At 40.1% G+C, this 27,480-nt stretch overlaps 1 protein-coding gene across 3 annotated transcripts in view; it reads right to left on the reverse strand.

Moving 5' to 3' along the window:
- Positions 1-624: 624 nt before the first annotated feature.
- Positions 625-27,480, reverse strand: part of RALB (RAS like proto-oncogene B) — a 54,922-nt gene continuing 28,066 nt past the window's right edge. For all 3 annotated transcript variants that reach the window (XM_064157515.1, XM_064157506.1, XM_064157524.1), the window contains exons 2-5: positions 10,878-11,034; positions 9,618-9,826; positions 6,825-7,002; positions 625-4,877 (exon numbers count right to left, since the gene is read on the reverse strand). In XM_064157515.1, the coding sequence (XP_064013585.1) occupies positions 4,758-4,877; positions 6,825-7,002; positions 9,618-9,826; positions 10,878-10,991 (621 nt within the window). In that variant the 5' untranslated portion in view covers positions 10,992-11,034 and the 3' untranslated portion in view covers positions 625-4,757. The remainder of the gene's footprint in view (positions 4,878-6,824; positions 7,003-9,617; positions 9,827-10,877; positions 11,035-27,480) is intronic.

Consider the following 27,480-nt stretch of genomic DNA (forward strand, 5'->3'; position numbering starts at 1 on the left):
CACAAGGCAAACACCATGCAAACAAGCTGCTCTAATCTTTGGCCAGAAGTTGTCAGCTGGGAGCTGCTGCCAATTTGTACAGCAGTAGCACCAGAAGCTGCACCTAGAGTTTACTGTGAATCTCAGTTCTATGCCACTCCAAATTAAATGCCACAACACTGTAGCACGTCTGTCCTGAACCATCCTGCCTCACAGGCACCTTAGTCTCTGCTGCAGTTTGCTGATCACAAACCAGTGCAGAGAATGGAGTCTGTCAGACTGAGGATCGGTATTTCCACACAATGTTGCTTATTTTGTTATCTGAGCCACAAGAACAACTGCAGAAAGCATTGCTATCATTAACCCAGCTGATACAAGCTCTGAACCAATTAGGTTGTGGAAAACTATCTTAACAAATCAAACTACTGTAGCAATTCAGATTTGAAGCATATGCAGACCACTTGCAGAAAACTGATGCTGGGGCCTTAGTCACCTCCTCACCTCCCACAGTATGTAATACAACCATGTTAGATATTTGCTAAAAAGGTTAGCTCTAGACACTGAATTTCAGCAGTTGCCTGGTTCAAGAATTGAGGGATTAGACATGGTTTTAGAATGTTGCAAAAATCAGTAACAAACAAACACTAAGCCTGTTTTTCTTTTTATTATCAATAGTAATACAAATCAGTTGTATTAGCATGATAATGAAAAGTGACCAGTTTATAGACATTAAAATTTTGTGCAAGTTAGAGACAAAGCTCTAAAGCTACAAGAGAAAAGAAAGTACATTGTATAGTATAGCATACATCATTTAGAGGCAGTTTTATTATATCTTGCAATCACAATCACTTCCTCTACACTAAACCTCTTTCTTGGTGTTAGAGATAACACCTTCCCCTCACAAGAGGAACACCTGCCATTCCCATGAAGTGTGGAGATTACAGTGAAAAATCATAGCTGCTTTGTTCCTCTTCCCTCCTTTTCTTAACTATGAAGTCAGCAGGAGGTGAACATAGCAACATATGCTTACAGCAACTGAAGAAAGCTCCTGTCTACTCAGGCTCTGAGTGGAATTGATAAACAGTATCCTTTTTGAGCAGTAATTGATAGGCCTCTCAGCCCTAAGCACTGGCTTAACACTTTGTAAAACGTTAAACCAAATATTGGTGAGCACTTAGATGCATTCCCCTGCTCCCTTACATTCCAGATTGTATCTTCATGCCTTAGACCTAAAGTGTATTTATTAAGCATTAGATTAGTCATATAAGATTCAACTGGAACTTTGGGTAACTACTGGCATCTTACAGAAGTTCAATGCCCAATAAGTGTATGCATACAACTCTCCTCATGAAGGCAAACGTTCACTTAGAAATTGCAGTAAAGGTGCATTAGTATGTACAGGAAATATATGGCACAAGTCATTGGAGATGCACTTCATGTTGCATCTGTGCACTTATCTAGAGAGAAACAGGAGTCACATCCACTTTTGTACTCCTGCAGTTTAACCTTTTTTTTTTTTCATATAACTTAGCCCTGTTATAATGGAGGTGTTTGCTCAAACCAGAAGGAAGACTGGAGCGCTGGAATACATACCCACAGCTAAGTCACATATAGAAGTTTGCATATAGCAGTAAACAGCTCACTTGCTTCAAGCCATTACACAAGGATAACATTTGAATGCTTAAGTGCAAGTACATAGTCAAATCTTGCACAGCCTCCAGGTTCAAATATCCAGTTATTTGCCTACAATCATGCTCCAGAAAGATTTAAGAGTATATTACCATGATTGAAGTCTTAGGCCTTAATTACATAACATGCAGTATCTGCTAGAGTATATCAGCTTCAATTCAGTTTTCAGCTGCCTCAGCGACACAGCAGGGCTAGCATGCAACCACACACCCCACCGCCCTCTTGCCAAAGTCATCCTTATTTGTGTGGCTAATCTACAAGTACTCATTTAGATTAGAGGCAAAAGCTTCATTTATTCTGCTCACAGGAAGCCCCCAGTCCAAAACAAGGATTTCTCTACACCATTTTGTATTTACTCTAGTCAATTCATCTAAATGCTGATGCCCACTGCTGACCAGGGAAGCACAAATCACACTGATGTTATTTCAAGGGCATGCTTTCAGAAACTTCTACCAAATGGATTCTAGTCCAGGGGAGTTTTATTGCCTTCCTGGTACAAATTAGAATGCTTGTTGCCTACTGTTATGAAGTACCTATATTTTAAGCTGTGACTAGAAAGTTAAACTGAAGTTTGTCACAAGTACAGAAGGAGAACACTGAAAAGCTTCTTCCAGTTAAGTCCTCCTCAGCAGCAGAGTTTTATCAGTTAAATAACCTGAGCAAGGAGAGCACATGGACTGTGAGAATACCAGTAACAGACTCACTATTCCGAGTAGAAATTAATCTGTTCTATCAAGTACTGTCAGGTACTTTAAGAGACCAAAGATCAACACATGCAAGTCTTGAGCCAATACAGCTGGGCTGCTCATTGTGAGCTTTGCTGAGTTCATTATTCATATAGCAAGGAAAGCTTATTCAGTTTTATTAAGACACATTTTACAATCCACCTCAGGGCAGCTTGACCTAGATGAGCCTGTAATGTGAATTCAACTGTTGTTTGTCCTTTAGGTTAATTAAGGACTTGGCCTTTAGGTCTCAACTAAACCCAAACCTAAGTGAGGTACTTTCCTCCAGAACCAAACATTCATTTGCTGTATACACAATATTCACTCAAAACCAGGCTTTATACATGGAAGTTCAAGGGGAAATTTTGTTAGAAGGGTAATAGCTCCAAATGTCCCATTAGGTGCTTAGGCTTTAGACACAGGTGATGGACATCAAGGGACAAATTCCACCAGCCAGAATGCTCCCAGCCTTCACTTCAAAACTGTCTTGGCAAGTTGGCTTTGCAATACTAATTACTTACACTGTTCACAATAGTATTTCCAAAACTGCTTAAAACATTTTCTGCAAATACAAGACATTAACAAAGGAATTTAACTTGACAAGAACAAAGATTACAGCACCTTTTATTTAGTACAGCTTCCTCAGTCCAATGAGTTGCCTGACAAGTTGAGCTACTTATGGAAGACAATGAGTTTGTGATAAGCCCCTGTAAAACCTCAGACCAACAGAAATTCTGATATCCAACACATCTTAGTCTAGAGGTGGAATGCACAAGGGTGATCGAGTACATGTTAAATGTGGTGTGTATTTTTCAGCAAAAAATTAGAACACTAAGTACTGAAAAGTATTCACTACTCCACCTCAAGAAGAAACACTATTTGTTAATTCAGTGCTGCAGCTGCTTTGTGGAACAACCACACAACACACCCCTTCCACCAAATAAGTTTTGTTTTTAAGCAGCCAGTCAAGCCAGTTATAGTTATTACTGTCTCTCTACTCCTTCAAAACAGAAGATAGCCATAACTCACTGAAAGACCCCACAATCAGAAGAGACAGTTAACTTTCCAAAACAGTGACAAAAGTGGGTTTTGGCAACTGCACTTAAACTGCATCACAAAGCTCAGCTCTGTCACCTTACAAGAGGACCTGCTAAATACCAACTTTTCCATTCCTAGGCTGCTTTTTGTGGATCAGTACATGACCCTCCCATAACTGAGTCAACATGTCCATGTGCTAGGTCACTGTGCATTGGAAAAAGTGCATATAAAATTAACAGTAACAGATGTAACAACTGCTTAATTTGCTTTGACACTATACAACTCACTAGCCAGCTAATCATTGAGAGGTAGCAAGTATGCCTCACCTATTCCAAGTCATGATTGTATGATGTGACCCATCCTGTCTCAAAGTTTTCATCTTCAGCAAGGCAAGAGACAGATGCAGATGCTCCTGCTTTCCAACATGATCAGAAGTGTTCCAATATAAACAAAATTGATGGAATCAACATTGATTTTCACTACTGCAGTACAAGAGAGAGGTGATAGATGTACAGCGAGTGTGATTGAATCTAGCCACATTTCAAAGGGATGGCAACAAGATTGTTCCTTCTGAAAAAAAGGCTTACAGTAATTTTCTCACCCCATGTCACTAATTTAAGGGTGAGAGGACAGGCTAGTGAGGAATGCATCTGGCCAATCTTTTAAGTATTATTTTCTGTATTGCCTAAAAGGTCTGAATCGAATCCACAGGCTTGATTCATGAATAGTGTATTGACTAAATAGAACATGGAAGAAAGTTTGTTCCGAGTTGACTCTCAAGTGTCAGTTGCTAATTGTTACATGGAGTATGGGAAGGAAGCCAGAAGATTTCAGAGTAAGAAGTATCAATGACAACTAACAGAAGGTGGAGAGTCAAGAACTTTACCAGATGTCATCTAGCTTTTCTGAAGTTTGCAACATCAAGGAGGGCAGTAACAGTGGGGGAGAAAAAAGTTTGAACCTGAACAGCTGTGCTTGTTTAAGGCCAGTAGAGGTTCAAGTGAAACATATTCAGAGAAACATCTGAGTGTATTAAGAAGTTAATACAAAAGTACTTTGTATGATCAAGCAAAAAGACTGTAGTTCTGAAAGTGTTTCTAGTTTTGAAGGACATTGGGGAAGACAAAGCCCATTTCCATTTAGGTAGGCATAGGTTTTGTTGGATACCAGAAATCGTTTAAAAGTTCTTTTCACATTTTGAAGGTGTGATATGCAAAGCAAAAGATAAGGGAGTCAATACAGACTTCCTTTCATGAATCCAGCCCTATATCCTTAGTGGTATCTTATCCATGCCACCTGTAGATCAGTATTTACAGTTCCCAAGCATCACAGTAAGCAACATCTTTCTTTAAAGCTTTTCTTGTTCTTGCCACTTTTCTTGCCATTCTTGTCTTTGTTTTCTGACATTTTCTTTGCTCTGATTTCTCTCATTAAATCAAAGAATACCTAGGAGGGAAGAAAATGAATGATTAAACAAGATCCATCACCTGAAAGCAGATAAACTTATGTATTCAGCAGCAAATAAAAACATACCACCCCACTGTACCTGATTCAGCAGACACAAGTCTAGGCATTTTATTTCAGTGACAAACTCAATATCAGAATTATGTTAGCATGTCAGGCAATGCCAAGGCACAGCACAATCTTACTTGGCTATCAGTAGCCCTGTCTTAAGAGCTTTTTATTGAATCAGTCTTCCACAAAAGTAGCAAAGTTCATGAAAACATTTATCTCCGCCTAGGACACACTTCCAGGAAGATCACTCTTGCTAACCATGCAAAGCATTTACTCCAGTCCTTTCCATGTACTTACAAGCCCATTTTGCTTGATAGCAGTTTGCCTATTTCATAGTTAAAAATCCACAGCATTCAAGTGACAGTGTCAAGCTCAAAAAAAAAAATCTAAGCCTATAAGAATGATTCAAAAAGTCATTATTCTTGTGTTTTCTTACCCCTGTACATCTGATGTCCAGGTGCTGCCACTTAAGATGCAGTGCCTATTTTACAGTAGAGTGTTATCAGGAAAAAATATTTTTAGGATCTCAGGACAGGAACTTAGCATCTCTCTGTAGAGTGAGGCTTCTTTAAAATGGTGAACTACACAAGTCTAATACCTGGAAACAAGGCCATAGTACTCATCAGGTATTAAACAGTTTCATGCAAAACCCTCTTAGAAGATTTTGTATTTTACTATAGCTTCAGTACACAATCATCATGACAGGAAATAACTTGTCTAGAAGACCATGCTAGTACACCCCAAACATCTACACCGATGCTAACCCCCAAGTGACCAGAAAGCTAGTTTAAGTATAAAACAAGTTAGACACTTCCTAGTCACAGGAGATGTTGATAGGCAAAAACAAGTCTTAACTACACAGAATGTAGGCATCTGACAGTGACTTACTAGAAACATCCTACAAGTCAGAATTGTTCTTTGCCGTATTTAAGTTATGCCATGCCATTTATAACAAAGTCTTTATTCAAGAGTTTCATATACAGTTTTAATCCATGAGAGAGAGCTCCTACTAGGTAGCATATGCACCAACAGCATTTCGTAGTCCATACTGGTTTACTACATAAGAAGAGGGATCTGTCTAGAACTTAAGGGTACAGATAGCTGAAAAAGTCCTTTGTCCATAGAGGAAAAGCAGATACAATTTCTGACCTTTAAGCAAACATGGATTACAAAAGACAGATCTTTCAAAGCAACTTCTGTATTGAAGTTGAAAGTTAGCCTCTTCAAGAAATTCTTACTCCATACAGAATGAAGGAAAAACTCACAACCAGTTTTTCCCTTCTACTGGGCAAAGCACTCCAGTCAGAACTAATCTCTCTTCCAGCATAACCCATCACCACCACTGGTCGTGCAGGAAGTCAGCAGAAATGCGTAGAAAATTACTGTTCCAGAACAGCATGGGCAAGGCAAGACAAGACAGACAGCAAGAAAATTTTTTGATCACATATCAAAATAGTCTTGGCAGAATACAAGGATGGAATCATTACCATTAGCCACATCATAAGCAGCATTGTATGGAAACAGGAACAATTATTAAGTGTCTACTGCTTGCCATTTATTGCTGTTTACAATGATAGGATACAGTCTGTGAACAGAACAACATACTTCAGAGAATTCTTAAACTCATATACCAAATGTACTACTGGAAAGTTATTGGTTCAGGTATGAAAAGTTAAAAGATGACAGCAGCATCAGTTAGTACTAGGTCTCTGGCCCCTTTAAAAATAGGCATTTGTTTAAGTACATGCACTTCCAGTAAGTTCATTTATTTAATGTAATCAGGTTTTCAGAAGCCAAACTGTTAATTTGCTTTTGTCCCAGCAAGAATCACTCAGTTGAACCAGCAGTAACGATGTAACTGAGCATATGTTGTCTTACCTTATCTACATTCGCTCTGGTCTTGGCAGAAGTTTCTACATACTGCACACCCCACTCCTCTGCCTTACTTCTAGCTTCTTCTACAGGCACTTGTCTGCGTTCTTCCAAATCAGATTTGTTTCCTACTACCAGTAAAGGGATTTTATCCTCTTCAGCCTTCACACGCAGGATCTGTTCCCTAATGCATGAGGTATTTAGGGAATAATAAAAATTAAACAAACATGTTGCAGTATTAAACCCTCGACTTCCCAAGAATGGATCAAGCGGTCTGCACATTAGAGTTTACAACAGTACATTTCCCATCAGTTCAATACCCACCTTAAAATTATTCCAAGTTTAACATAATTACACTATAGACTTCAATAAAACCCTCACACTTTCATGACAATAGTTTTATCATTTAGTAAGTTTTCTAGCCAGTGTCTAACAAGAACTCCATAGCAGAAACGCAACTAGCAATAGGAATTCACATCTGAATAAGAATACAAGTGCCAGGCTTATCAAAGAATCAAAATTGTTTCAAAGGGATCTTAAAGGTCATCTAGCTTCACCTGACAAGTTTCACCTTAGCATTCAGTCACCATCTTCAATGTCCATTCTACATCACAACTCAACATTGGTGTGGGCAAGATCAAGGCTTTGCCCACAAACTGCAGGAAAATTTTTGAACCATCAGCATTAACCTAGCTATCCTTTGCCATTCTAAAAGGACCTATCAGCCTCCAGGAAAGGCGGTAGAATGATGCTGCATATTGGTCTCAGTCTGTGCTATTACTGGAGTAAAGCATAGGTTAAAACCAGATTGATACATGTTTCTGTCCATTATGGTGCCAGAAGAACTGAACCAGTCTACAGTTGTTTAGATTGCTTGATTTCATTATGAATAAGAGCCAAACTAGGCATAAGCATGATGCTACATTGCCTCATCCCACTGAGTTACCACACTACTTCAGATGTCTGCACTTTTCATCCACAAAATAAGTGAATATATGCAGAGTATGAAAATCTAAAATAGTGTTAACACTGAAGACAATCTGCTACTGCATTCCACTGTACTGTCACACATTTTCATATTACAGAGGCACTGAAAGCAAACACTGACTGCATAACTTCAGCAGAAGAGTTAAGATTTAAAGATAAGCCCATAATTCAGTGTTTAACTTAAGATTCCTGAAGTTAGAGGATCGATAATATCAATCTGCAGTCTAGTCTCCAATGCTGGGGGCTCACACTACCCACATCCCCTTTCTTCCTAGAGGAGATTTTTTAAGGATTTGGATGTCAGCCCAAATAACATTCTTTTCAACTTTTTCATTATGTCTGCACCATTGAAAAGTAGAGGATTCTCCAAGTCAATACTTGTATGTCCTCATCTTGAGAGCTAGCATTGCCTTTTCATTGCTTTGTTCTGGAACCTTGAACCAATGCAGAGTTTAACAGTTACAGAAGTCTGACAAAACCCCCTAAGCCACCAAGACAAACACTACTACTCCTTTTCATCCAAAGCCTTAACCCTTTGGTTTAATTTTACATTTTATATAAGCACACAAGTGAAAATCCAAGATGGGTATGATATCTGACTTTTTCCTCCATCTTGTCCTACAAAGTCTGAATACTTAGTGTTTGCAGTCCTACAACAGCTTGAACACCTCCTTGCAGTCCTTCACCTAAAGCAATTGAGCAGAACAGCTCTGCTCATGTGCCCTATGACTGTCAGTCTTCTGAAGTCAAACGAAGTCACAGAAGTATTAGGCAACAAAGGAACAGTATTTTATACTTAAGATTACATCGTCTCCTACTGCTGTTGGAATGACATAATACATTATGAATCTTTACCAGAGTCCTAGGGTGCAAGGTTTGCCATAGCTTTAAGAAAATCCTAGAAACGTGTCTGCCTTAACACCAGTACTTGCGGTACCAATTAGTATCTCTTGGCCTTGTATCACCAAAGCAAAGAGACCATAAGCCAGATTGATGAAAGATTTTATTCTAGCAATTGTAGGGAAGTTTTAACACTTTCCCTATACTTAGGCAAGCTTTTGCTTCAAGTTGTACATCTGTCCAAGTAATCTCTGGATTACCTTCTGCAACTGAGGCAACTGCTATTATCAAATCAGAATTAGAACACTTGCCCTGAAGAACCTGGCTACATGAGTTATGAGACCAGAACAATGGTTTAAATCTCTTGCCTTTTACACAACATAAGCAGTTTCTGTGCTCAGTCTGGTGCTAAATTTTTACACTAGAACTTCTAATCCCAAGAATGAAAATGGAAGCATTTACTACTACTGTATGTCTTTCTAGGAATACATCTGCCTACAATAGTACTTTTTGGCTGCCAACCCTTGTTTGGCATCATTCCATACCTGAGAGCAGAGGCTAATCCTTCCTCTCCTTAGAGCACCTGCTTCTAGAAGTAAGCAATACAGTGTCTGAAACGTGGCCAAAGGCAGACCTAATTCCAGAAGTACTGGTCTAAGATAATTAAACTTCACATCCATAAAGACTGAAGATTGGCTTGAATATGCATGTTTTAGAAGTCCAAGAATCTGCTACTGGCCTGAAGTTGCTGCTGGAATTATGTACTCTCTTAAGCTGCAGACATGAAGACAATTAGAGACAGAGGCTGGACACTGGTGTTTAAGTCACCAGTTACTGAGAGCAACAGAGTTGGGTTACCACTTTTATTGATCAAGTTTTAACAGAGGATAAAGAGCTGTAGCTTTTAAGAAGAGTTGTCAAAGCAACACTGAAACCAGATATTTCTCACTGCTTAGGAGAGAAACTACTTACCGGAACTCTGCAGTTGCTGTAAAGGATTCATGCTCCGTTATTGAGAAGACTAGAAGAAACCCTTCCCCACTGCGGAAATAGTTGTCTCTGATAGCTGCATAATCCTCCTGTCCTGCTGTGTCCAGAATGTCTATCTGAACTTCTTCACCATCCAGAACTACTTTCTTTCTGTAACTGTCAGCCTTGGTAGGTTCATAGTCTTCTACAAACTGAAGAAAGGGATTAGTGTTTAGAATTACTGTTAAACAGTCTCTCTTTTCCCATATCCATTCTGTCATTTCTGTGATGCCTCAAATCCCCCAAATCTTCTCATAATTCAGTTAGTAGCTTAAGTTCCATGACTTATTAGTTTTATAAAAAGAAAATTATGTAAGCACTTCATACATCAAAGAGTCAGTCTCCTAGTCAAGATAAATTGTCTTGCTACATGAAACACTTCAACTTCAGCAATTTAAGAGACAAAGACACAGTATAAGCTACCAGCTATTACATAGTTATCTATATCTCCACTTCAAGATAAAGTATGAGAGTGTACTTCAAGTATAGGCACCTGAAGTTTCAACAGGTTTAGATGACAGCATCCAGGTGCTGAACATCAGAACCTGTTCCGTAATTACCCACTTTTAGTCCATTCACCACTCAGTCACAAAACCACTGCCAGTTGTGTGGCAGCACATATCCAACAGAATCCTTATCTTTATACATCATTTTTCAGACTCAAAGTACAACAAAATGTTGTGCCATGAGCCTGATTAAGCTGGCTGGTCTTCACTAAACATTACTATAGCATGTGCTTACAGCCTACGGAGAAATACCTGGTTCTGTAATCCAAAAGTTAATGTCCTTTCACATACTAGTCTAGATCTAACTTCTTGTATACCACTACAGAAGAATTAATGTTGCAAACACGCCTACTTCATCATCCAGCTAGAAGACATACTTCTGACTTCAGCTTTAATGGCCTAAAAGAAACTGCAACAAAATTTAAGTTCAATGTCAAATGGTAACAGCCTCTGCACATTCAGACGAGCACCAAACATGCACCTTATGCATGTCTTTTGAAGACTGTACTTTCACTAAGAAGTGCTAATTTTGTCACCCTTAGCCAAAGATGTGCCCTGAATGCACCCTTCCCAGGATCCTACATTCTTTTCCTACCAGTCAGGTTATTAGTTCTTTTGCTACTTACACTTAGTTCCCTTGCCCCACTAAAATAGTTTAGTAAGCTATATCTACTGGTGCTTTAGAGAAACTACTTACCTCATCATACATAAACTGAAGAGTGAGTGCGGACTTGCCCACACCTCCACTGCCAACCATAATTACTTTATGGAGAGCCAAGGAACTCTGGTTTTTGGTCTTGCTGGCAGCCATTGTCCTGCTTGCCACAGATGAAATGCCAGGCAACCAATTAAATCTGCAGAGACAAGCAACAGTCAGTATCCATGACAGCTGTGACATCACGGTAGCATGCAGGTAAAGCACCTGGCTAGTCCTGAAAGATCACATTAAAAACTCCACACAGCTGCCTGAAGAATAGGCCATTTCAAGACACTGGCAAGCAAACTATGTCACTGATGTCTGAAGTATAAGTAGCAATGAAGTATTAGAACAAACACCTTCTATTTGTGACAACAGGCCCATTAATAAAAGCACCAAAGCTTTAGCTAGCAGCTGCTAGCTGAAAAAGCTGTTCTTATTTATAAACCCATCCTACATGACTACTATCTAGAGCAGTTTCCAAAGGGGGAAAAAGAAAAAACATAACACCCTACACTAAAAAAAACATGAAATTAAGAGGACTTTAAACATTACTAAATTATTTCTGTAATGTCAATGCAGCATAGTTTGAACCTGGAAGTAACACTATACCTTAGATCCACTTATAGCTAGAAAGATGACTTTTGATCTCTCTACATAGGCTAAGAAAAACAGATACACAGTAAATGCTAGCAGGAACAAAGAGTAAAAGCTTCCAAATGACGTGTCATAAGACTTTTACACTCTTTCTGCCTTTTAATGCTGCAAATGTAATTTAGTTTTGGAAAAGGGGCAAAATAATCAGTTCCTATTCTTCTCATGATATTATAAAAACATAAAAGAATAAACTTCAATAAGCAAACACTAGTTAACAAGCCTTTGTGTCTTATGCAAACAGAGTAATTAAGTGCCAGAGACATCTTTAGAATACAACAGTTAAAGAGTAACTAGACACAGTAATTGTGACAAACAAGCATCAGCTGCCACACCCCAATTAGCTCAGAGCAGCAGCTCTAAGACAAATGCAGAACTAATAAAAGTGTCACACATCAGGATCCTACACAGACAAAAAACAAGCATGTTTATTTCAAACACGATGTCTATTTAAGGTTGGTTCTAGGATAGTGACACTTGAGTCACAGAACCTTAGAAGTTGGAAGGACCTCTAGAGATCATTGAGTCTAGCCCCTCCGACATAGCAGGATCCCCTAGGAATTGCACAGGAATGCATTCAGAGAAGACGACTCCACACCAACAGTCCTCACCCATGACAACAACTAAAACAGCTCTAGCTATTCATAATCTGTCCACATGCTATAAGGAGAACATCAGACCATCCAGGAAACACTGCTATGGATAATGGCTATATTATAGCAGCGCCCCTTACTGCAAAAGCACAGACGCGTACCAAGCCTATCAGAAGTCTCAGATATGCCTGGATGTCACTACTGAAAGACACTGGAACTGCTAGACCACACCATCAAGTTCTGTTGGGTGGAAATACCCTAATTCCCCCTACCCAACAAACACTAGCAAGCAAAGACAGACATTTTTCCTCTGGTAGTCTTCTACATTGCTACATACCAGCTCCCTCATCCAGAAATGGTATGTATGATAACTCTTACTTCTCAGAGATTCTCCCTGTACAGCACAAGCATTTGTGCTGTGGATGCTGAATTCAGCCATTAACCCAGAGATTCCAAATCAGGACTGCAAGCTTGACTTTTAGTTTTTAGTTACTAAAGAGGCAATAGGGGACAAGAGAACAGAGCTCTCTGCCAGGGGAACATAGAATAATTGGGAGAAAACAAAAGGCAGTACCTGTGCTCCAGAAGCTGGAGCTTCCTCTGCTTATGGGTCATATTTTCTACAGGTAAGCTAAAATTCCATTTGCTTGGACAGATATCCAAGGCATAAGACCTACAGACCGTCTACACAGTGAGACAGCTTGGGGACTTTACCACATTCCAGTAATAACACAGTTTGCTCTTAACCAAGTTGCAGGGGAATTTATAGTTCAAGAGTACCCTTGCTTTGACAGCAGTATAGAAGCTGCTTTCTGGAGAAGCTAAGTAACTCTCAGCAACTGTTTGGTGTAATTGTGACTGGGTTTAACCTTTAAGTATTTCCTTAACAAGCATCCTAAGTTTGTTGTTACTGCTATGTTAGCTAACAAACCTTTCAAGTAAAAGTTTCTCTAGCAGCACAATCTTAGTGCTGTTGCTTATGAAGCTGCCTTAAATCCACTGTGCTATGCAACTGCAATAAAACTGTTCACTAACAGTCAAGAGAGAATACAACTTTCTTCCTCCCATCAGCACCAATACTCTATCTTTATCTGGTCATATGAATAGACTAGCTGCCTTTTAGGAAAACTACTGACCAGCTTGCTTCAAATACAACCTCATTATAGAAGCAGAATATTCAAATCCTTCCTTTTCCATCCTACTTCAACACTGACTGGTAAAACTGCAAGGTCAGCTTTACAGCATCACCTGATTTATAACCAAAGTACAATACTAAATAAAGCCTGTCCAACACACAAATTTACAGTTAGACTGCATCTAAAGTTAGCCCTGTTCTTAAACAGAAAAGGTAGTTGATGTTCCTCACAGATCTGTTTCAAGTGCCACTTGAGTCTTTTAGAGTATCAACACTACACCGCCCCTCCGAATGCCCAAACCTGCTCACAACACAACCCCATATTGTATGTTCCCAGTGAAGTTGCAAAAGCTTCACACAAAACATCTTTGGTGACAACAGAGCAAACGTCATCCCCTCCAGCACCAGAGTAGCCAGGTAGTGCAGAACAAGGCAAGCAGAAGCAATGTGGTACAGGATTGACACAGGCAGTATCAGTGCAGAGTACCACTGCTTACAAAACAGGCTAATAGCTCATCACTGGTTCAGAAAGGGGCACGGTGAGATCTCAGTAGCAATGCTCTAATGAAAAATTGGAACCAACTGTTTTGTTTACTGACATTTCCACCTCTGCATCCCAAGAACAGTTTACATCCCATGGTTCAAGGATCACACTTAACAGTTCCTTGAGCCCAAAAAAAAAAACAAGTAAAAAGATATTACCACAAGTGTTTCTGTTCAGTCATCTGAGTAGGCGAGGATGAATTTTCATTTCATTTTGCAGATTATGCACCCTTGAGGCAGTTAATACACTGACACTAAGTCATCTGTTCTTTACAGAAAAAGGAGTCTTGGGAAATCCAACCACCTCTCAAAAAAGCATCAGCATCCAGAAAAACCTGTGATGACTGCAGCTGCTTTCAAAATATTATTAAATTCCCTTCAGTTTAAGGTAATGTAAAAATTCAGGCCACAAGTCTTAATACATCTGCTTAAGAGTCCACTCTGAAGAAACACCCAGAAAAGTCAAATTCTAAGTTAAGTATTCCCTGCTCTTCCCATATTGCTCTTTACATGGTGGAAAGTAAACTGTACCCAACCAAAGTTTAAAAACCTCTGACAGGAAGAGAAGCAATCCAGTCAATGGCAGTCAATTTCTTTAATTTCCATCCATCATTTTACCTTCAGGTTTAATGACACCAAGTTGAGCTTTTAGTAAGTGCATAAACTATAAGAAACACTCCAAACCTTACAGAAGATTTGGCGAGGGGCTGGGGGGGTTATTCTTCTGGCTACAATTCATGCTGCTTTGAAATAGTGTTAGACTGAGTCTGGACCTGAGCATGAACTTTTCCAGGCAATCTTCAATCTTTAAGAAATTACAATTACCTGCTTCATCTGCTTTAAAAGATAAGGTTTAAGCCACCAACTTGATAACTCCAGACTAGTTTTATAATAGGTTACACAAGCACATATGCACAATAGGAGCTTCATGGTACTAGTGAAAAAGATGTTCTTCAGACCAAGAAATGAAGGTTATACCAGCAGACAGGCTGCCACATGAAGTACAGAAAGATCTACAAATCAAACCACCATAGTTACTAAAAAGTTGGGTTTATTTCGACATCTGAAGTTCTGTACTTAGCCACAGGACTACTCAAACCATTCCACTCAGTATCAGAAATATAAATCTAAGCTTCTCAACTGTTTCAGCCTACTTTTACCTGTCTAGATCATAACTTCACCAGTTTAACTAAGGCCTCTTGCTGCAAAAAAAACCTGAACAATGTTCTGTCATTCTCAGATGGCAGCTTAACTGAACACTTCAAGGTTGGTTGGCTGTTGTTTTATAAAAACCCAGCTTTCTAGCTTAGAAACTCAGATGTTAGCACTGTTTTTCCACCCTGTCCTCAGCCTAAACAATGAAGTTGTTCAGAACCATGTTAATGACAAAGTTTGGTTTACCTAATACCAAGATTCAGAGACTAATACTGAATAGCTAAAAGTATTTCAAGCCAGACTGCATTTTCCCATCACTTTTGCCTTCACCTGCATTAAGACTCCTTAGCTGTACAGTCACTTAAGAGGACAAAAGCATGTTGCTTCACAATAAAGGAAACCATTTTGCTACAACCCACATAAATACTAAAGTTTTCTTGCGTGTTTTTTCCCCCCACATAAGTGTGCCTGTTTCCCAGTAACTACTGTTACTGTAATAAAAGCCTAGACTATTCACAAGGTTTTAGATAGAATTGCTTCTAGTTCCTCCAATTCAGCTTGAGATTCAAAACTGAAATAAAGCTCCAAACTCAAAATCACTGAGATCAGCCCTTGTTCTGTTGCTGTGCAGCTGATATCTTTGGACTTGTCTTTTCATTGCTATCCTGCCACTGAAAGCAGTCATTCTTTGGCTTTTAAAACGAGATTCTAGAAACCCTTAGCCAAACAGCTTGACAGAAGAGCTTTGTTAAACCCTTTAGATACCTACTTCTACAAGGAAAATCTGAATAGTCAACTTATTAAAGGCTTCAATATGATGTCATCAAAAGCAAGCACCAAAAGGACAGAGGTTTAGCAACAGTATTTTAGCAATTCTCATTTATCAGAATATTAGAGGTTTTAATGTGTTTGGCTCTGTGATATATCCACAAGAAAGCAGTCACCGAAATTCCCTTTATCACAAACCTAATTAACAATCTCACTGAGCTATGAACTGTAAGAGCTCCTCAGATGTTCTGAGTTTATCCAGAAAATATTTAAGTCCTGAAATTCCATTAGCTTTCAATGGACTGTAAATGCTCCAGTTGGTGATTCAACTATAAAAAAGCCAGTTCATTTGAGATTAAGCAGCATATTTAATGTTACTGAATTTTTTAGAATATGCAGGCTAAATATGTTAATTTATCATCTTTTACTGTGCCAGTATCACCTTTTGGCAGGTCTCCAGATATTGGTTTTCAAGCTAAACAGAGCTTGTGATGCCTTTGGCAGAAATCCCTGCTCAAGGTATCCTTGTATCCTTCCTCAGTATAGCTGTTGGGTGTTTCTGCTTTCCCAGTTGTGGTTATAGATTTTTTTGGGGGGACATGCTTAATCAGATCCTGACATTCAGCTTGAGATGTCTTGCACAACAGGGTGGCATAGTAGTTTCACAATCCCCATTTTATCACCCAATGATGCTATCACCATTCTCTCTCCCCTTCCGCTGACTGTTCAAGCCCTGTCTTCTGCAGGAAACCCATTCAAGGTGGCTGACTGGGTCTGCCAGTCACAACATGCCTCAGTGCAAGCACTGATGTGAGGAGGAGAAAAACTTCCTACAACTGTTGCCAAAAAGGTAGAACTGTAGTAGCCAAAAGGTTAGTTATGTTGCTGCAGAAAGGGAGAAGCTCCCTAATCCTGTTCACACTGTTCCTTCAACACTCTAATGCAGTCTTCAGGCTGAGCACTGGAGCAAGACCCAAGCCTGGTATTTGCTCTGGTAATACAGCATTTTCTCTCTACGCAAGATCCATTAGCAGACCTGCAGCTGCAAAGTTAATGACACCAAGCAGGAAACTATAAAAGGGTTTGGAAAACAGTAGAGGATACTAGAAACTAGTAGGGAAGGGAACCACCTCACTCCACATGCATGAAGGCCATACTCTTTCACAGACTGGATTATAGAAAGTGCAACATCCATATCTAAGTTCACAGCAAAAACTACACAATTAACACATTTACTTGATACATGGAGAGTTATAAGCTCACAACACCTACAGTTGACTGAAACTAGTGTAGTTAATCTCACCCAGAGACCAGAATTGTATATGTACATTTAAAATTAACAGGTGTTACAGCTACTGCCAGATGCCAATGGAATGAGATTTAACAAGGCCAAGTGCAGGGTTCTGCACTTTGGCCACAACAACCCCAAGCAGCGCTACAGGCTGGGGACTGAGTGGCTGGAGAGCAGCCAGGAGGAAAGGGACCTGGGGTTACTGATAGATAGTAAGCTGAAGATAAGCCAGCAGTGTGCCCAGGTGGCCAAGAGAGCCAATGGCATCCTGGCCTGCATCAGGAACAGTGGGGCCAGTAGGACAAGGGAGGTTATTCTTCCCCTGTACTCAGCACTGTGTCCAGTTCTGGGCCCCTCAATTCAAGAAGGATGTTGAGGTGCTGGAACATGTCCAGAGAAGGGCAACAAAGCTGGTGAGGGGCCTGGAGCACAAATCCTATGAGGAGAGGTTGAGGGAGCTGGGCCTGTTTAGCCTGGAGAAAAGGAGGCTCAGGGGTGATCTTATTACTGTCTACAACTACCGGAAGGGGCATTGTAGCCAGGTGGGGGGTGGCCTCTTCTCCCAGGTAACCAGCAATAGAACAAGGGGACACAGTCTCAAGTTGTGCCAGGGTAGGTATAGGCTGGATGTTAGGAAGAAGTTCTTCACAGAGAGAGTGATTTGCCATTGGAATGGGCTGCCCAGGGAGGTGGTGGAGGCACTGTCTCTGGAGGTCTTCAAGAAGACTGGCTGAGGCACTTAGTGCCATGGTCTAGTTGATTGGATAGGGCTGGGTGCTAGGTTGGACTGGATGATCTTGGAGGTCTCTTCCAACCTGGTTGATTCTATGATTCTACTCTCCAGCAGCAGCTACACACTCACTGCTAGCTAAGGGACACAAGAAGCAAGCCCAAGATAAGCAAGTTTACAATGTTGCAGCAGTTGAACGTTAAAAGAAACCTTAAAGCCAGACCATTGTTATTCTCCACCTTCTACAAGGCTGAGGAAAGATAAGCATATATTAAGGGGCAGTGTTAATTCAGGAACTGTATTTCAAGTTCACCTGATTGGAGTTCTAGCTTCCAGAAGAAAGTCTTTTGACTCGATCTGAAACACACTATGCAGTATTTCAAATTTACTTGTGATAAGAGGTCCTCCCTGCAAGCAGGAGCATTGGGACACAGAAATCACACTATCAATAGCATACACCCAGCCACTGGATGCCCACTAGTTAGGATCATTTGTAGGTATTCTTAAAGTGAAGTCTTAATACCACATCTTACTTTTGATTATTCCACACATTTGCATGCAAAGTCGCCTTCAGCTCTCCACTTAGATCAAAACTGTTTAATAAGAGCAAGTGATCTTTAGAAGAGTAATCTTACTATAAAAAGACTTTCAATATTGTTTTGACACATGTAGTTAATATAGAATAAGATCATGAAGAACAGGAGACTCCCAAATCCATTGCTACTTTAACCAATCATTACCCTAGCAACCTATAAAGTCTAGTAATCTTTCTTTCCAACAGGTTATAGCTAGACATGGACAACCTCACTTTTTAGGGCTACGTTCAGACCCAGATCATCAGAACCTGATCTGTGATCCGTGTTAGATAGTATTGTCCTGCTCTGGCAGGGAGGTTGGACTCAATCTCCTTGGGTCCCTTCAAACCCCTAACATCCTGTGAATAGTAATCCATTTTAGATATGTAATGTCTGTATACATTCAGCATGTTCCTCCCCATGCTTGACAAGCACAGTTCAGCTTTACCCATGAGTTTTCAGACATGTTATTACAGCTAAGAAAACAAATGTGACAGCAGTAAGCATTTGCTTCCCGCATAAAACTATTGAATAATGTGAGAGGGCATAGAGGACCATTGTAGACTATTCATCACAAATAAATGGACACTGTCTTACATGTTAGCAGTAATTTCAAGGTAATTACCTTGCTTAGAATAATCTTGATGTCCAAAGAAACTGCAACTAAATCCTATCCAAGTTGTCAGCAAGGCTGCTTATTTGAATTCAGCCTTCGAAGATTTAGTCACAGGAAGGACTTCATCTGGTCAGCCTAATCATCGGAAGAGTAGCAGTTTAATGCAAACATTTAAGCTAAAGTTAGATCTTCTGCTAAACTGAAATACAGGCAAATGCGTACATTATCTCTGTTCTTAAGGGACCTAAATATCTGAAGGCTTTTGGTCTTCTGTTTTTCAGAATTCCCTAAAGAGTGGGAAAAAAAAACAGCCAAATAACTTTTTTCTAATCAGTAGCTATGTGATGAAGAGAAAGGATTGCTGTTAGAACTAATACTTTTAAGGCACTTCAGCTCCCAAAATAAGGTTGCAAAGATCATAAAGTTTGTACTCTTAACAGTCAGAAGAGATTAGCACTGCATGTAGGCATCCCAACAACACTTTTCCACAATACTGGAGTCACATGCAGTGCTTGAAATCTTGCAAACCATCTTAAATAAAGCTTCCATTCTAGTGTCTGTATTCAAGCTCTATTTTTACTGCATCATTTTCACTTTGGTGCATCTTTACACAGATCTGTCAAAAAAACCTTTTTCATTGCAATTATTCTATTTTTGTCTCAGGCCTACAAGGTGGTTAGGTAGGTAGGTGTAGATATTTCCATTTCCCAGCCCAGTAAAGCAGTGCCTGTTTTTCCCTTAATACAAAGATTGCTCAGTCACAATGAATAATCAAGGCGGACAGCATTAAAGAGACTATTACAGTAAGAAGATGGAATCGCACAAAATCTTTTCCAATGTACTACCAAGCTAAGACTATGCTATGATACCAAGTTGATTCCCACTTAAAAAGAAAACACACAGCTTATCTCAAAATTGAGCCCAGTAAGTGGAAGCACAGCTACCTGGTTCTGCAGTAATGCATTTGTATGACTGCTGGTCACCTATGTAAGTGGTTCTAAGTGGGCAGATAACACTGTCATCTGTTTGTACTAAATTCACATACACTGAATGCATACAAAGCATTGGAAACATCTGCAAGAACAGAAGCTAATGCTTGTCCTCACTATTTTGTATACTTATCACAAGGTCAACTCCTCTAGGATATGTTGCATGAAAACAGATTAGAGTGCTGTACCCTTACAATCACTAAGTGAACCATGCCCATCCAGACTTCCTCACAGAGGAAGGAGATAAAACTGGCATTTTACTCTACAGGATTCCTTAGAGATCCTAATGGGAATCAGAAAAAAAAACAGGAAACAACATAATGGTAGGAAAACTGCCAATACTCTACCATGCATCAACTTTCCAGGGAAATGCTTTTTGCCTTCCCTAACTAGTAGCATCATTCTTATTCATTAGGAGACAACAGCTACATCAGAATCACGCCCCCTGCAATGGGGACATATAACACCACTCTAAAGTGAAGTTTCTCCCAAGAGGTGACCTTTAGGGATGATCCATGTCCATCACAGTCTCCCTGAATTTTAGCCTAAGAGGTTTATTATTTTGATTTAAAACTGCATTGCATTGGCCTTTTAATACCTTGCTTTTTCACAGATTGCACACAAGCATATATAGATTATTTATATTTTTCCCCACAAAACTATGAAACCACCAACCCACTTGCAATATCACTCTGTACAGAGCAACTGGCAGATACTAAGTATATTCTGCTTGGTGCTTTCAAGAACAGTGCTACACGAAGCCATGACAATAATGCCATTACAACTACAACCACTTCTGTAGAGAGGTACCTAGCCAGACCTGTAAGTACTTTTGGGAAGCTTCCAAGTCTAGTATTAGTGCCCAGAAGGCATTTTGGACACTAGAAAAGGGAAGGATCTTCCACACCACTCTCACTCTACTAAAAAAACCTGCTGAAAATCTACAAAGACCAAGTTAATACAACTCATCAGCACTACTATGATGACAGTTTGTCACTGTGGTGGTCACTGTCTAGTTGCTTAACTACTTAAGGTTAATTATGACACTATTTCTAACACTAGTCAATTAAGATCATACCAGAAAGAAATGACACTTGGGCAATGGAGCTGGACAACAGCCTCAACCCCATTGACTTGTAAAGCCTATTTCAGTTAGGATTTTTTTTTTTCAGATGGTTAATCTAATATCCATTTTAAAGTCAGATATCTGGGAGATTAAATACAAAAGATAAGACAAATCTCAGCTTGTGTAGTGCCTCAAGAGGCATGCTAGAGTTCAAAACAACTTATGATTCAAATCCTACATCAGTACAAGGTTATAACATGGTTTCAGGTATTAATTCTGTGGATTACACAGCCACTAGGAAATTGCCACTAACACTGACCTAGCAGATTCTAACACAAATTCAGCCAAAAGCCATGGTACAGAGTTGCAGAATTTAATTTGTCATCTCTCAGGAAGCATTACCAAGCAAAGTTTTCTCCTCTCATCCCTCTGCCCATACGACGACATTTCTTGCTCCTAAACTAAAGCCAGTGCCTCACGCTCACATCTTTTTGGCGATAAGTAAGCCACATTGTCATGCTCCCATTTGTTGGAGGTAGATGTGTAATAAACCCCTACTTTGAGTTTACTTTTAACTGTCAAGGTACAGAATACCATCTCCTCTCAGCCTCTGAAAATACTTCCACTATTTCATGCACTTAAGTGAAGGGTTCACAGATGTATACCATGAGTCACTAAGGTCCCTCAGGCACACCACACAAGTGCCAAGCACTGAACCTTTTCCCTATCTTTCAATCAATGCACTTGCATCACACAAAGTAACAAAAAAGTGAGTACTTTGGATAATTACTAGTTAATTAGAACTTAGCTACTGTGTTAAGTCACCTTTCAGCATATTTCTTCAGTTTCCCCAAAAGGTAAGAGTGAACACTGCACCAAGGTATTCAGCACATACCAGAAGCTACCATTCTGCTGGACTAAAAACAGACGTTTTCCATAACAAAAAGCATGCAGTTTTCCAGCCTACTGTATTCATATACCTTAAAGCCAAAAAACAGTATTACTACTTTCAAAATGGAAACTGGATTTTTATGCCAATAGAGGGGTCACCTGCAAATTCACTATCTCCACTGTAAGTGTAAAGTTAATAAAATGATGAAACTGTGGAGAATTTCCCTTATAAGTATTATCTGTGGTCTCCCTCATTGAGAGCACTCTGCCTACCACTGTAGAAGCATTTACAGCCAAATCACAGAATCAGAGACATCCAAGCTGGAAAAGACAGCCAGGATCACCAAGTCCAATCTACAGCCCAACTCTACAAGTTTCACCTTAAACCATATCCCTCAGTACCACATCTAAACGACCATTAAACACATCCAAGGTTTGTGACTCCACCTCCCCAGACAGCTCATTCCAGTGCCTGACCACTCTGAAAAACTTTCCTAATGTCCAATCTAAACCTATCCAGTCTCAGCTTGAGGCCATTCCCCCTTGTTTTGTCCTCAACTGCCTGTGCTCTTCAATCACAGAGCCTTAAGAGTGATATAGAAGGAAAAGTAGCACAATACTACGTGGCTCTTGGTAACTCTGGGTGGGTGGGTGTGTAGCAGACAGTCAACTCAGAACCACCCGACTTCAACACAGAAGTGAGGACACAGTTTAAGACACTTCCCTTTATGATCTAGCCAGGGACAGGTCACAGGAAAATACAGAACATAAACTACAGACTTCTTCTTGCACTTTTGAGACACTCCTCCTCTCCACAGATCACACTACCAGAATGAAATCTACTATTCTGATAACTCATATTCTCATAACTCTTAAGCCTTCCCAGGGAAATCAGCACAACAGTTCTTCTCTATACCAGTGTACGCAGGACAGGGAATGAACTGGAGACATTGGTGGCATGTGTAGCTGCAGGGGTGTCAACATCTTCAGGATCAGAGATGAGCCAGGATAACTCTCATGATTAAAGTGAATGGCTACAGGCTCCTTAGGACAGACAGGCCAGGAAGACACGGCAAAAGAGCTGCCCTTCCCATGAGAAATGCAGGAATGCATGGCAGTTCTACCTAGGGGTGGATGGGATGGATCAGACAGTTTATGGGTCAAGATCAGCAGTCGGCAGAAGGGCTGAAGTAAACCTCAGAAGTGTATTCCAGTCTCATTAACTACAACTCAAGACTGTGCCCCATCCAGGCAGTTACTACAAACCCTACTTGTGAGGAACATTTGGAGTGCCTCATTGACAACTTGCTTAAGTAGTAGTACAGCAGAGCTAAAATATTTACATTACTAACTACTTCACTGGAAACCTTAACTTGTATTTATTTACAAGATTATAACAGTTGATATGGTCAGCAGACAATAGCTACTATCAGAAGACAGTATTTTTGCTTAAGAGTTGGACGAGATTACTGCTTGATCCATGTTTTACAAAGTAAACGAAGATGAATATGTGCAATATCATCAATAGTAACTTAACTTATGTCTAATAACTTCAAGCACCCATTCCTGCCTTTGAAAGACCATGTCGTCCAACTGCTTGACTAATCTACTTTACAATATGGCAGATAAAAGTAGAAGGCTGACATGAGTCAGGGAGACTTCTCAGTGACTATATTAATGAGAATTCCTTACCTGCTCAAAACTGGATCTCACAGTAAGGCAAGAACACTAAATAACAGGGGAACACCATCATGGGGAACTGCAGAAGCAGTTCAGCTGAAAACGATGTATCAGAAATCACTATGTATTTCAGAATTAGTCAGTCTAATATAGAAGTTTCATAGAATCAACCAGGTTGGAAGAGACCTCCAAGATCATCCAGTCCAACCTATCCCTCAGCCCTATCCAGTCAACTAGACCATGGCACTAAGTGCCTCAGCCAGTCTTTTCTTGAAGACCTCCAGGGACGGTGCCTCCACCACCTCCCTGGGCAGCCCATTCCAATGGCAAATCACTCTCTCTGTGAAGAACTTCTTCCTAACATCCAGCCTATACCTACCCCAGCACAGCTTGAGACTGTGTCCCCTTGTTCTATTGCTGGTTGCCTGAGAGAAGAGGCCACCCCCCACCTGGCTACAATGTCCTTTCAGGTAGTTGCAGACAGTAATAAGATCACCCCTGAGCCTCCTCTTCTCTAGGCTAAACAACCCCAGCTCCCTCAGCCTCTCCTCATAGGGTTTGTGTTCCAGGCCCTTTACCAGCTTTGTTGCCCTTCTCTGGACATGTTACAGCACCTCAACATCTTTCTTGAATTGAGGGGCCCAGAGAAGCTTCCCTAGATAGAAAAAACACATTTTTTTCCTCAAGAGGTGAGGTAACTGGCATGCAGCTTGAGTTAAAAACACTTCACCTGTTAAATGTGTACTTCAGAGTGGTGCCCAAGACATTGCTCTGCCAGGCAGGGTAGTATTAACCTTATGTGCTAGTTTGAAGCTAGCTTGAATGTTTTTTTGAGAAGAACTATATTACAGGCTATGAAAGGAAAACAATGGTGATGTCTACTTCACTCATAGGCTTGCTGAGAGGTACAAGAGCAAGAATCCAAACATCGGTTAGAGAGTCACTCTCTGTCCAGGCTGTGAGATGCATTTTTCTCTCTAACCTCACCCTCTGTCTCTCTGATCAATCCACCTGCTTCCTAACCCCCCTGGCCGACCCTCCATTCTTCCTTGGGGCACAAGGCAACATCTGGGGTGAGGTTGAGGGGTGGGAGATGGAAGGGCAGTTGGGAGCCCCTCCTGGGGACTCAGGTTTCTGGGAGGGGTGTTGCATTTCTGTATTACCTTTTACCTTGCATATTTCTGTATAGATTGTAAATATCTGCTTGTACAGTCTGCTAAGCTGTAAATATAAGCTTCGCTCAATTTCCACAGACAGCTGATTCTAGTCCAGTTGATTTCCAAAATGTCGGGGGGGGGGCAGGTAACACCCAAACCACCACACCTTATAAACCAAAATATTTTTTTAAAAGCCACTTTGGTTAGTGTTCTACAACCCAGAGTCCAGGTAGCTCCTACAATCAAACTTCTAAAGATGCTTTAACATGTTTTAAGTATAATCTTGTAATGCCATACTCAGTTATAGATGGGATAAGTGTAGACCTCCAGTAGTCCACTGAGGAATGATCTTTTCCACTATAGGTAAAGATACATATAAAGAGCTAGAGAACAGATGAATCACACACCTCCGTAACTCAGCATGTTCTTCCCAGTTCTCTGATTACTGGTAAGTTCTTCCACATTCCAAATTTAAGAACATATTACAAACTCTCATTTCATTGCACATTAAGTAGCTTGAAATATTTCATACTAATCACATCAAGTGACAGCAACATTAATTAACAAAGTAACAGATCACTTACAATCCCAGACTGATTTGTGAAGTCTAACTTTTGATCCTGCAAAGATTCCTAGTCAAGACTGCATTTCCATTAAGCCTGATTCTTGTAATTAAACCACTATTTGCACCTTTCTCAGCCACTTCAGCAAGCACTAGGAAGGCTATAGGCTCAAGGTAGACATAAAACAGTTGGAAGTAACTGTTCTGAACAAGCATTTAGTCACTGTGAAGATTCAAGTCACTAAGACAACAGCCTAAATGCCACTCTCATATTGCATGACTTCATGACTTTGATTCTGACAGGTCTTGAAAAATGTGTTTGCACTTCTCAGGCACAAGAGACAAAACAGATCCTCTAATGTCACTATTAAAGCAGTATTTGTAAGAACAAAGAGAAACACATGAATTATATAGGTTTATTTTGCTTAAGTGACAAGACAACTTGATATTTCTGGGGCAAGCATGGATGAAATTTGCTTAGCTCTGTTTAATGGGCTAAAAAGGAGCTACCAACAAAATGATTGCTCTTCGGCAGCTACTTGCAAGTACTTTTTAAGTACCTGCTCCATAGCCTCCTATCAAGAGACTTGTATCAACTGCGCCACCAAAGCACCAGAATTGATTATTGCCACTAGGCAAGTGAAACAGCCAAGCTTGTTTGCTGACCTTGCTTCCCCACACAATAGCAGAGCAAGCTATGGAATCTTATCACCACTGTTCAATGGTGGTGTAGAAGAGTTACCATATGTCTGACACATGGTGGGTGAAAGGTGGGTGAAGAGAGAAAACTTGAAAAAATTGAGTTTATCAGCAGGACAGTACTGGAGAATATAGTTGCTATCTAACCTGGCTGATAATTAGGATCAGCACCTTCCATAAGTCAATCATGTGGAAGTTACTTCAACTCTGGCACACAAGTTAAAGCAGCAAGCACCCACGCTAGTTACTTTTGTGGCCTTCCCAGCCACTGCCCTTTACTCAAGCCTCAGGAGACTACTACTCCTATCCTGAGTTGTTTGCTCCAGGCACAAAACACCCTCAGGCACCATTTGCTTACATGGATACTACTACAGGCTTGCATTCCCATTAGTGCCTACCTCCTGCACAGCTGCCAGGAGAAAGAAGCTCCTTCAGTGCTTTTGCTATGAAAAGCCCACTAATTCAGATTCATTAATTGCATAAGAGAAAGCAATTCACTTAGCCACATGAAGTTTGAATGCAGTTATTAAGAAAAAGTCAAATTTGAAGCAGAAATGTAAAGTGTTCACTTTCTATGCAGTGGATAAAGCAAAAAGACAATAAACTAAACCAGATTCCCTAATCGTAATGTTATGGCTTGTTCTGCTACATCACTTAGCCATTTCTGCTCTGTTCACAGGGCAGCTCTGTTGCTTGTGAAGCCTTGACCTTAACATTTTCCCCATTTTATCCAGAGTCTGATCAAATAACTGTCAGTGCCTATTCAGTTAAATTGCAGCTGGAAGAAAGAAAAAAAAAATTCAAGAGAGGCATTAGGTCACAGAATCTATATATCAGCCATGGTTTCAGTGTGCACATACAAGTTGTCTAGGCAGTGTACCATCATTACTGCCTTGATTTAATCAAAGTGTCTCAACTGCTCTTCTACTCAGCTATCCAGTATCACTGCACTAACAATTAGAGACAAGTTTGAGAGTTTTAAAGGGCAACTGAAAAAGGGTATTGTCTGATCAAATTAAGCTTTCAGCTAAGAGTTTTTGTAAAGCAGTCCAGATAAATCTTTAAATTAGACATTCCTCTGCAATACATACATAAAATCAGTGAAAACAGGCCAACTTCACTTTTCTGTGGGCACACAAAACAGAGAATCAAGCTGGCCTACTCCAAGAGGTGTACAATTTAATCCTAAAAATCTACTACAGGAGTAGTCCAAAAGCTTCTCTATTCCTTAAATGAAATATTTAACTCAAAAATTAAATGCAAAAAAACTTCCACCATGGTGAATTGCTATTATCTGATAAGCAAAAATCTAAGTTCAATAGACAGGGACCAGAAGCAGACAAAAGTTTTAATAAGTCTGCTATGAGCAAATAAGCTGTAAAGATGCTATTGCCAAGTAAGACTGGGCTGTTGGTATTAAATTCTCCACAATCAAGTTACTTTCAGCCTTTGACCAACCCCCTTGCAATAACCACGAGGCTGTTTCCCAGTTATTTGTT

Source organism: Pogoniulus pusillus, chromosome 2 (assembly GCF_015220805.1).
Source record: "Pogoniulus pusillus isolate bPogPus1 chromosome 2, bPogPus1.pri, whole genome shotgun sequence".
Lineage (NCBI taxonomy): Eukaryota > Metazoa > Chordata > Aves > Piciformes > Lybiidae > Pogoniulus > Pogoniulus pusillus.